Source organism: Maniola hyperantus, chromosome 28 (assembly GCF_902806685.2).
Source record: "Maniola hyperantus chromosome 28, iAphHyp1.2, whole genome shotgun sequence".
Lineage (NCBI taxonomy): Eukaryota > Metazoa > Arthropoda > Insecta > Lepidoptera > Nymphalidae > Maniola > Maniola hyperantus.
This window is the reverse complement of record NC_048563.1, coordinates 3,922,806-3,934,115: the sequence shown is the minus strand read 5'-3', so window position 1 is coordinate 3,934,115 and position 11,310 is coordinate 3,922,806. Positions and strand designations below refer to the sequence as shown.

General features: G+C 41.1%; 2 protein-coding genes across 7 annotated transcripts in view; both read right to left on the bottom strand.

Annotated features, from left to right (window-relative positions):
* LOC117994968 (uncharacterized) overlaps positions 1-10,873 on the bottom strand; it is a 185,032-nt gene extending 174,159 nt beyond the window's left edge. Inside the window, exons 1-3 of one of the 6 annotated variants that reach the window (XM_069508248.1) lie at positions 10,727-10,873; positions 9,853-9,982; positions 1,262-1,391 (exon numbers count right to left, since the gene is read on the bottom strand). In XM_069508248.1, coding sequence (XP_069364349.1) covers positions 1,262-1,366 — 105 coding nt within the window. In that variant the 5' untranslated portion in view covers positions 1,367-1,391; positions 9,853-9,982; positions 10,727-10,873. Of the gene's footprint in view, positions 1-1,261; positions 1,517-1,943; positions 2,274-9,852; positions 10,108-10,534 lie in introns of those variants that run through there. The other 5 variants (XM_069508245.1, XM_069508246.1, XM_069508247.1 and 2 more) reach the window with 5 other exon arrangements.
* Positions 2,307-7,751, bottom strand: LOC117994961 (uncharacterized). The gene is made up of 2 exons (XM_069508121.1): positions 4,643-7,751; positions 2,307-4,216 (listed from the first exon to the last, which is right to left on the bottom strand). Exons 1-2 carry the CDS (start codon positions 7,749-7,751, stop codon positions 2,307-2,309), a joined length of 5,019 nt encoding a protein of 1,672 aa, XP_069364222.1.
* Positions 10,874-11,310: the final 437 nt, after the last annotated feature.

Sequence of the window (11,310 nt, the reverse complement as noted above, 5' to 3'; positions counted from 1 at the left end):
GATTCCCGGCAGAGGTAATTTTTGAATTTATAATCTCTTTTTAGGGTTCCGTACCTCAAAAGGAAAAACGGAACACTTATAGGATCACTTTGTTGTCTGTCTGTCTGTCAAGAAACCTACGGGGTACTTCCCGTTGACCTAGAATCATAAAATTTGGTAGATAAGTGGGTCTTATAGCTGGAATTATGGGGAAAAATCTGAGAACCGTGAATTTAGGGTTAGATCACACAAAAAAAAATTAAATTGTGGTCATGAACTAATAATTAGTATTTTTAATATTTGAAGTAAGATAACTATATCAAGTGGGGTATCATATGAAAGGGTTTTACTTGTGCATTCTAAAACAGATTTTCAATTTTTATGCATCATAGTTATGGAATTATCGTGCAAAATGTCGAAAAAATACGACTGTGTACGGAACCCTCAGTGTGCGAGCCTGACTCGCACTTGGCCGGTTTTTTTCTAGTCAAGGCTGGTTTAGCGTTTCGGTGCGATGTCGTGTAGACAGCGATCAGGCGTGAGTTGAGGAAATTTCCCTTCGTTCCACGTTAGCCCGCTTCGATCTTAGACTGCATCATCACTTACCACCAAGTAAGACCGCAGTGTCGCGACGAACGTCGCGAAATAGTTAATTGTACAAAATATAAATAGTAATCATCGTAAAATTAAATCATCCAATTATAATATCTAATTACAATAACGAGCAAAGCGAGATTAGAAGGAGAGGAATCCAGAGCCGGACGCTTAAAATACTATGGTAAGTTGTCTGTGACTTTACTCTATGGGTCTAATGGTCTATACTTGAAACGCGACGCCGACTGTCTGTGGTCGGAGCCTTAAACCACGGCGCCCACCATTTTGTTAACTGACTGGATCCGAACACGGCAGCCTCGCCTCACAGCACGCCTGCCGTCATCAGTTCGGTGCCTCGCATCCTGTATTATTACTCGTAAGTGGCTAACTATAAGTAACTATATTAATTGATTGCCATTAATTGTGTGCATAAGGAACGTTTCCATGTAGCCAACAAGCCAATAACCAGCGGCGAGGGTCGACGGGGCCCCCCTTGCTGGCAGGCCTTAGTTGCTAGTCGGCTAACTCCCGGCGTAGGTGGCAAAGGGTCGGCACTGTGAGCTGACACAGATATTGTCGTGGCGCCTCCTGTTTATGCTTAGTTAGACTCGGCTTGCCGCCCGGGTTTGAGGGTTGAAACCAGAGACGTCACGAAGGCTAGTTTGTGAATGTTTGATCATGCACTCACCCTTGCTCGATGCGCAGTCTGCTTGCGCGTGCGACACCAGGTTAATGCGCCGTCTCCGCGGCACTGAGGCGACGGGCGAGGAAGCGGCCTTCCTCCCCGTCGCATAGGACAGAATCCACTGCCTCGCACTCTGTAATACATATATGGGACGGGCAGATTTCGCCTAGACGAAATCTGCCGGGGCTACTGTCTTCCTCGCCGCTAAGCGGGGAAGACCAGTGCTGACTAGCGCTAAATTAAAGGAGGAACGGTTCCATCATTAGCCTAGCCATTAGGATTATAATTGGGTCCCATTGACCTACCGCGTTTCGGTCAGGTAACTGGCTATTCGTGCCGGCTCAAAGTGCCACACCTTTGCTTGCTACTTACGCCGAGAGTTAGCCGGGGTCGTCACTGACGTCGAGAGCTAGCTGGTCTCGTCATCTGTATCGAGAGTTAGCGGTTCGACGCTAAGGCCTGCCACCCGAGGGCCCCTACGACTCTCGATACTGACGGATTACTTTCTCCCAGCCAAGTCCTGCCAACAAGGGTCCCAATGGCTCCCGACGCTGACGATTTACTATTCCGACTAAGGCCTGCCAATAAAGGGCCCTTACGACTCTCGACGTTGGCTACATGGAAACGTTCCTTATGCACACAATTAATAGCAATCAAATATAGTTACTTATAGTTAGCCACTTACGAGTAATAATACAGGATGCGAGGCACCGAACTGATGACGGTGGGCGTGCTGTGAGGCGAGGCTGCCGTGCTCGGATCCAGTCAGTCAACAAAATGGTGGGCGCCGTGGTTCGAGGCTTCGACCACAGACAGTCGGCGTCGCGTTTCAAGTATAGACCATTAGACCCACAGAGTAAAGTCACAGACAACTTACCATAGTATTTTAAGCGTCCGGCTCTGGATTCCTCTCCTTCTAATCTCGTTTTGCTCGTTATTGTAATTAGATATTATAATTGGATGATTTAATTTTACGATGATTACTATTTATATTTTGTACAATTAACTATTTCGCGACGTTCGTCGCGACACTCCCCAACAACGGAAGTTACAATAAGACGATAAGATTCTGCGTCCATTCCTTAATCTTCTCGAGGGCCCTGACAGCCGCTTCTCTCTTGGGTCTTGGCTCCTCGGAAGAAAGGTCTATTTCGTTTTCGTTAGTAATCTCCTCTGGCAGAAGTTGATCCTCTAACATCGTCTCATTATGGTCTTGTATGGTGTGATCATTTTCCTTTTCAGGTGCATCGATTTCACCACTACGTATCTCACTGGTTTCTCCAGTGGTTTCTTCGTGCACTTCTCTTGTTATGCGTTCGGAAGGTATATAGTTGTAACTTGGTCTAGGTTTGTCAGCTAGAGCGTGAGCTTCTTGTTCGTCCATTTCCAGTGGATATAAGTGTGAAATGGATCTAATATATTCGCTATTATCTACTTTTACTTTCGCTGTTCTGCTAAATCCATCCTTCCCCTTCATAAGTTTTGTTATTTTCCCAACTCGCCAGCTTTCCCGATTGGGATGTTCCCCCTTTATCTGGACTATTTGTCCTTCTTGAGGTTCTAATTTCGAAGTGACTCTTGGATCCCTATGTGAATGCTGGTATCTTTCTCGAAGGCTGAGAAGGTAACGATTAGAAAACATTTCTCTAAATTCTTCCTGGATTTTAAGAGCTCTTTTCCAACCTTTAACTAGTTCCCTTTTTGTAACGGTTCCTTCTGCTAAAGGTTCCTTCCGGGTATTCTCTACTGTTATACATTTTCCTACAGCCAAGAAATCAGCTGGTTTCAATATATGATCCAGCTCGGCATCTATATGGGTGAGTGGACGGGTATTTACCACGGCTTCAATTTCCTTCATTACTGTAGATAGTTCGCAATCCTTAAGACAGTGTTTTTGTAATGTTCTCTTCATACAGTGTTTCACAATGCCCATTAATCGTTCATAAAAACCGCCAAACCATGGTGCGAGAGCGGGTATAAATCTCCAGCGAATTTTATTCTCTATGCAGTAAGGTTTTGCTAAGATTTCTGACATCAATTTAAATTGCAACGCGTTATCTGAGGTGATAAGTGTCGGGAGACCTCTAGTGGCTATCATTCTTCTCAGGGCTCGAAGGCCTTCCTCCGCTGATAGATCTTGAACGACTTCCAAATGTATGGCTCTTATCGCTAGACAAGTAAACAAACAAATCCATCTTTTCTCTAAACCGTTTCCATTGTTTACTAAAACTGGTCCCAAATAATCAATTCCCGTGAACGTGAAGGGAGAGCTATAGTTAACTCTCTCAGGTGGTAGTGCGGGTGTAGGTGGTAGTTTGTATGGTCCTCCACCGTGCTTAACGCATGTTGGACATTTTTTCAACAATTTCTGTACTTGTCGTTTACCTTGTAGAATCCAATACGTTTCGCGTATGATGCTCAATGTGTGGTTAACACCCACGTGGTAATTTTTATTATGTGTTTCCATAATTATTCTGTTAGTCAATTGAGAGTCCTTAGGCAATAAGATAGGATATCTTTTATCGAACGACCAATTCGTATTTCTCATCCTTCCTTTGCATCTTAATATGCCGTCAATATCACGAAATAATCCTAAATTTCGACTTAAGTTTGTATCTTTCCCGTTCACTTCATCCTTGAAATATTCTTCTTGTAGTTTCTTTATTTCTTCTAAATAGGTTTCTTGTAGTTGTTCCTTTTCCTTTTCGTTTATTTTACATTGGTTATTAATTTCATCTAATCTTTTATTGCAATTTGCAGAAATTGTTTCATCCATTTCAACTTCCTCATCTTCACTTTCATTCGGAAGATCCTCCCGCGACAACAAGGAATTGGTATTTGTTGTCTTTTGTGGCCATGTGTCGCATGCTTGTAACAAATATTGAGGTCCAGCTAACCATTTCACTTTATCTTCACAAGTGCTGTAAGGTTTTGTTGCTACATCTGCTGGATTTAGTTCTGAGGGAACATATCTTATGATCAATTCTTTATTTCGTTTAATTTCTTGGATTCTCCTTGCTACGAATGGTGGTAAAAGTTTAGAAGACTTGCACCATCCGATTACAATTTGGCTATCGGTCCAAAGAAATTGATGTGTTACTTTTGCAGGAAGAAAGTTCCGAATAAATTTTATAAGACGACTTCCAATTAATACTCCGAGTAATTCTAATCGAGGAATTTTCAAATTATCCTGATCCTTTATAGGTACAAGTCTAGATTTTCCAATGACGAAACTGATCTTGTTCTCATTCACTATATATACAGTAGCTGCATAAGCTTTGAGAGACGCGTCGGTAAAGCAATGCAATTGAACATCGTTATTTTGAGCATTCGCCATATAACATCTGGGTATTGATATTTCTTTAATCTTGTCTAGTTGTTCACGTATTGTCGACCACTCTTCCTTCATCTGTTTTGAAAAGGTGGTGTCCCATTTAATTTTGGTTTTCCAAAGCTCTTGCAGAAATAATTTAGCAGGTAGAATATGTGGTGCAACAAATCCGCAAGGGTCGTAGATTGAAGCGATCACTCTCAATACTTCCCGTTTATTGTTCGCATTAGAGTCGATCTTGTATCTCAATTGAAGTAGATCTTCCTTTAAATCCCAATCAAGTCCTAATATCTTAACACGGATTTCCTTTGACGAGTCTGGGATTTGTTCCGTAAATTCGTAAGAATTAGAACTCCACTCCCTTAAGTTCATAGACATTTGTTTAAATGCTTCTCTGGAGTCGTTATACAATTCTAAAGCTTCCGCAACGGATGAACTACCAGTGACTAGGTTATCTACATATATATCGTTGGCTAGGTCTCTAACCTTCGGTTTGTCATCGTTTGACAGATGGAGCTTTATCGTGGCATTCAACAGAAACGGACTGCTGATAATTCCGAATGGCACGCGACAGAATCTCATGTAAATAATGTTATCTTCGGTTGGTGGTTTGTTAAGATCTTTGATCCACAAGAATCGAGTCACATCTCGGTCTCTCTCATGAAGTGCAATTTGTAAAAAAGCCTTTTCTACGTCAGCTGATAATGCGATTTGATGATATCTAAATTTTACCAATAATCCAGTCAAATCTTCTAACATCAATGGGCCACAATATAAGCATTCGTTCAGACTGTTGCTATCCTTTGTTTTAGCTGAAGCGTCGTATACAATTCTAATAGGTTTCTCCTTCTGGCGAACACAATGATGCGGCAAATAATGAACAGGGTGTTTTTCCTGGTTGGTGTGTTTCGATACTAATTCTATTACGCCTTTGCTAATTTGTTCCTTTAAGATGTTATCATATTCCAATAATGTGTTTGAATCGAGGCGCTTTAGTAATGAAACTAATCGACCGAATGATAGCCCGAAATTGGTTGATAGAGATGGAGGATATTCTGTCCATGGCCAAGATACGGTATACCTATTATCGATAACTTCGGTACTTTCATTGAAGGTTTTAACTGCTTCTTCATCGGCACTGATCTTAGGTGAGTCGGTAATTCCTATTGATTCTAGATCCCATAATGATTTTATGTCAACGTTGTTTAAAGGTAAATCTGGTTTATTCAGTTTCGTTTCTCCGCAAGACAGAAAGTAAGTAATTACAGATAATTCGTCTACTGGTTTTAAATTTGTCTCACCAGATAGTATCCACCCAAGTTTAGAATTTACCAGGTATAAGTTTTCTCTAATTTTAAGCTTTCCGGTTTTCATAACATTATGGTAATAATCGTTTCCAATCAGGATGTCAATCCTAGATGATAATGATCCGTCATCGGCTAGAACAGTCTTATTTTCCCAATGTCCTAATTCCGTATCGGGATATGGTACGCATTGCGATATGTAAGGAACGACGTTAGCGTAAAGTAATAGTGTTTCATTGGTTCTGGTTAAGAGTTTAATTTTTACTATGGGACTATCTATGATTTGAGGTGTTTTCGACCCAAAGGTAAATATAGAAAGTCTGCTTTCTTCTTCAATTGGAAGATTTAATTGTTTCGCGACTTCTCGTGTTATATATGTGCGCTGACTTCCTGAGTCTAATAGAATACGGCATTTTGTCTCCACGTGTCCTTCCTTTTCAGATTTCGCGTTCACAACTGCTGTTTGAAGTATAGTAGTACCTTTGGCGTTTAGCTGCATTAGAGTGTTAGTCGGTTCTATCTCCTTCGATAAAGTTCTAGGACAAAGTGCCCGATTATGTGATCCAATCTCGTTGCAGTGTGCGCATTTTGGTTTTCTCACACATGTCTTTACGGTGTGTCCTATGCGAAGACATGCGTAGCATCGGTTAATTAATTTATTTTTCCTTTCTCGTAACGTTGTAAAGGCTTTGCATTGATCGTTAAAATGGTTCTCCTGACAGAAGATGCAGTGAAGTTTTCTTTTCTTTTCGTGTTGCCTTTCTTGGTTTCCTACTGGCTCTTCCCATTTTCTTTTGAATTGTTTCCTAAAACTTCTCTGACGACCTTGAAATAGTCCCCGATTTTTATCTTGTTTCTTTGTGGACATTTCTTTACTTGTTGGCCTTTTGGATTTTAATTTCATATTATTGTCGCCGGATGCATTCGCGTGTAGAGATTGGGTAGTGTAATTGTCTTCAGATTTTCCTTGGATAACTCTCTCTGCGTCTTCCCTAGCCGTGATAATGACTTCGAGGCATTTCCTTATCTCCTCGATGGACTCGGTGTTTATTTTCATTTTCATTTCGTAAATGATTTCTTGCGGGAATTTTTCCATGATTAGGAAACGTAGATGGTTGTGGTTTATGTCCTCGCCCAGCGATTTAAGCACCCTAAGATGTCGTTCGATCTCGTTCAGTGTTTGTCTCACCTCCGTGACATTCATTGCGGTGGAAGCCTTGACACGATACAGTGCTGAGTAGTGTGCATCAATTATGTGGTTTTCCTTTCCATATCGATTTTTTAATGTCACTAGTGCTATACTGTAATTCTTGTTTGTTGTCTCTAAGCCTTCCACGATCTTCTTCGCTTCACCTTTCAATGAAGCTTTTAAATACAATAGCTTGTCGACATCGGTTAAGTTTCGTTTGTCAATATTTGAGCTGAATTGATCCCAAAATGTTGACCATTGCAGGATATCGCCGTCGAATTCCGGTAAACTCAGTTTCGGTAGCCGGCTGTTTAGATTCGGATTCGTATCCCTGTTGACTTGATTTTCTCGTTCAATTACTTTAATCTTTTCTTTAATTTTGACTTTAAGTTCACACAATATATCTTCGGCTTCTAATTGTACTGTAGATATCTCGGATATGTCATCAGGCGCAGGATCGTTGCTTAATCGAAAGTAGTTGGTTAATTCGGAGCTCAATCTATTTAACAAAGTTTGTAATTTCGAAGAAATAATTTCTGCTTCTTGTATAATCGTTGGAGATTGAGTGGTTGGATCATCAAGAGTTTCTATTATTTGAGATGCGTTGGTTGATAAATTTTGTAATTTTGTTTTCATTGAGTGCAGTATCGCCAAGAGACTTTGATCCATCTTGTCGGTATGTTCGAAATATTAGTAGATAAAAGTTTCCTTAAAACGGGTTAGTTGTTTAAGGTTTTTAGAATTTTAGTTGATGTCTTCGTTGTGACCGGGAACTTCGTGGCTCGTCTCTCTATAAATGAAATAGCACCGCTTAGGAGAAAAGCGAGAGAAAAAGAAAGGAAGCGGATTGGCCAAAACAAAAAATTTTCTTTAATCTAACTAATTTTATTTATCTGTGTCAGTATCGTAGATCTATTTTTCAAATGATCGTCCATCTTTCATTTATTTCACTTTAAAGTTCATTTAAAACTTCTATTTAGTTGTTGTGTTACATCAATGTCCTATGGTTTGAATATTCATGGTAACCCTTGTTCTATAAATCTCATATATTCATCAAATAATTTATCAAATAAATTTCAACGACTAGTTATAACGAAATAATTTTGTACCGTTGTTGTTGTAGAATGAAATTAATTAGTATCGCGGATAAAGTAAGTAACCGACTTTATCATAAATCAATTTCATAGTCCGGCCCTGTCGTCATAGTGTGACAACGACCTTATCAATAATTGTCAGTCATCTGCCCACAGATGTGTACACAATTCCACTAACATGCTAGAAGGGTTATGCCTACCCTTGCAACAAGATATAGAATGTAGTAAAATAGAGTAGCATTATACCTCTATTCAATAAACTTCTACAAATATTCTTAAATCTCTGTACATTCTACTGGCTTTTATTTTATGCCTAAGGTTCGTATTGCTAAACCGGGTCTCAATTTTAGTATTTAATCATCTCAGTTACTAGGTATGCGTGGGCACACACACTGTGTGACCATTCAGTATAAGCATTCAATGATTGACCCCTTCGTATCAAAATTGTATGATCATAGCAATCTCAAGTCGGGTAGGTATGTGTGTGTAACTATTTAACCGTTCTAGCAAGTCCAGTGTGAATGCACCGGCAAAGGTCAGTGTACTATCGCAGGTGACTGCTCTAGGTACCTATCGTTTATTGTTAATGTCCATATCACTTCACTGTTTCATTCATAAAATTTGTGAAAAAAAAAACAATTCCTTGCGCACCGAGACGAAGGGTTTTTTCACATTTATAACTGTTATACAAGAAACGATAACCTTTAGAATTGATTTTCTTTCTTACTAGGTGCGGAACCCTAAACACTTTTGAAATTGACTCATCTTTAAGTCTCAGTTGAATATGATATTACAATAATCTTAATTTGTCAGAAAGTTCATGCGAGCTCAAACTTTTATTTTAATTGATTTAGTCCCACATGGATCAACATAATTATAATAATTATTCCACTAAACTGCAATAACAGTGTCACTTTATTGTGAATATAATAATTCAGAACATTGGTAATACCGTCGCATCTTTACAATTAGACTTTAACAGAGAATGAGGTTATTCTTAATTTTCGGTTTCCTTTATTCTATTATAGGACTATACGCACAGCATCCTCCTTTATTCTTCACATTAGGTAGGTACCTATCCTTTATTAAATTAAACATTGAACATTTGTCACTATTCACTACAATGTATTGTAGGTATTTATATTAAAACTGTCTAAGAAAACGTTAAAATCATCAGTGAAATGCAACATAACTTTGCTTATTTAAAGTAGGTATTAGAGTTTAAAGTGTTAGTTATAAGTAGAATTATTCATCACCTGTAGGTAGGTATCAAAACTCAATAGTAGGAAAAATAATTTTCATGTGTAGGTAGGTAGGTCATTCACGCTTAAGAATAATCATATTCAGAACAAATCACATAGCTACGAGAAAACAAGACATGAAAATAACCTATTAAGGTCTAATGGTCTTTGCCGCTCTATACGTGTCGAGACTTGTCGAGACATGTCTGATTTAGGTCAGTGCATAACAACATTCACAACTTATTTGACAACCCTCTTTCTTTTAGCATTTTTTGCTGAAAGCTCATTTACTGATTTATCAGATCCTCAGCATCTCCACCATGTCGTGGCGCCTCCTGTTTATGCTTAGTTAGACTCGGCTTGCCGCCCGGGTTTGAGGGTTGAAACCAGAGACGTCACGAAGGCTAGTTTGTGAATGTTTGATCATGCACTCACCCTTGCTCGATGCGCAGTCTGCTTGCGCGTGCGACACCAGGTTAATGCGCCGTCTCCGCGGCACTGAGGCGACGGGCGAGGAAGCGGCCTTCCTCCCCGTCGCATAGGACAGAATCCACTGCCTCGCACTCTGTAATACATATATGGGACGGGCAGATTTCGCCTAGACGAAATCTGCCGGGGCTACTGTCTTCCTCGCCGCTAAGCGGGGAAGACCAGTGCTGACTAGCGCTAAATTAAAGGAGGAACGGTTCCATCATTAGCCTAGCCATTAGGATTATAATTGGGTCCCATTGACCTACCGCGTTTCGGTCAGGTAACTGGCTATTCGTGCCGGCTCAAAGTGCCACACCTTTGCTTGCTACTTACGCCGAGAGTTAGCCGGGGTCGTCACTGACGTCGAGAGCTAGCTGGTCTCGTCATCTGTATCGAGAGTTAGCGGTTCGACGCTAAGGCCTGCCACCCGAGGGCCCCTACGACTCTCGATACTGACGGATTACTTTCTCCCAGCCAAGTCCTGCCAACAAGGGTCCCAATGGCTCCCGACGCTGACGATTTACTATTCCGACTAAGGCCTGCCAATAAAGGGCCCTTACGACTCTCGACGTTGGCTACATGGAAACGTTCCTTATGCACACAATTAATAGCAATCAAATATAGTTACTTATAGTTAGCCACTTACGAGTAATAATACAGGATGCGAGGCACCGAACTGATGACGGTGGGCGTGCTGTGAGGCGAGGCTGCCGTGCTCGGATCCAGTCAGTCAACAAAATGGTGGGCGCCGTGGTTCGAGGCTTCGACCACAGACAGTCGGCGTCGCGTTTCAAGTATAGACCATTAGACCCACAGAGTAAAGTCACAGACAACTTACCATAGTATTTTAAGCGTCCGGCTCTGGATTCCTCTCCTTCTAATCTCGTTTTGCTCGTTATTGTAATTAGATATTATAATTGGATGATTTAATTTTACGATGATTACTATTTATATTTTGTACAATTAACTATTTCGCGACGTTCGTCGCGACAGATATCTGGGGCGCCAGGTCGGCACTGTGAGCTGACACAGATATCTGGGGCGCCAGGTCGGCACTGTGAGCTGACATAGATAGCTGGGGCGCCAGGTCGGCACTGTGAGCTGACATAAATAGCTGGAGGGCCAGGTCGGCACTTTGAGCTGACATGAATAGCTGGGGCGCCAGGTTGGCACTTTGAGCCAACACAGATAGGCGATTAACTGACCGAAACGCGGTAGGTCAATTGGACCCAATTATAATCCCAATGGCTGGGCCGATGATGGAACCGTTCCTCCTTTAATTTAGTGCTAGTCAGCCCTGGTCTTCCCCGCTTAGCGGCGAGGAAGACAGTAGCCCCGGCAGATTTCGTCTAGGCGAAATCTGCCCGTCCCATATATGTATTACAGAGTGCGAGGCAATGGATTCTGTCCTATGCGACGGGG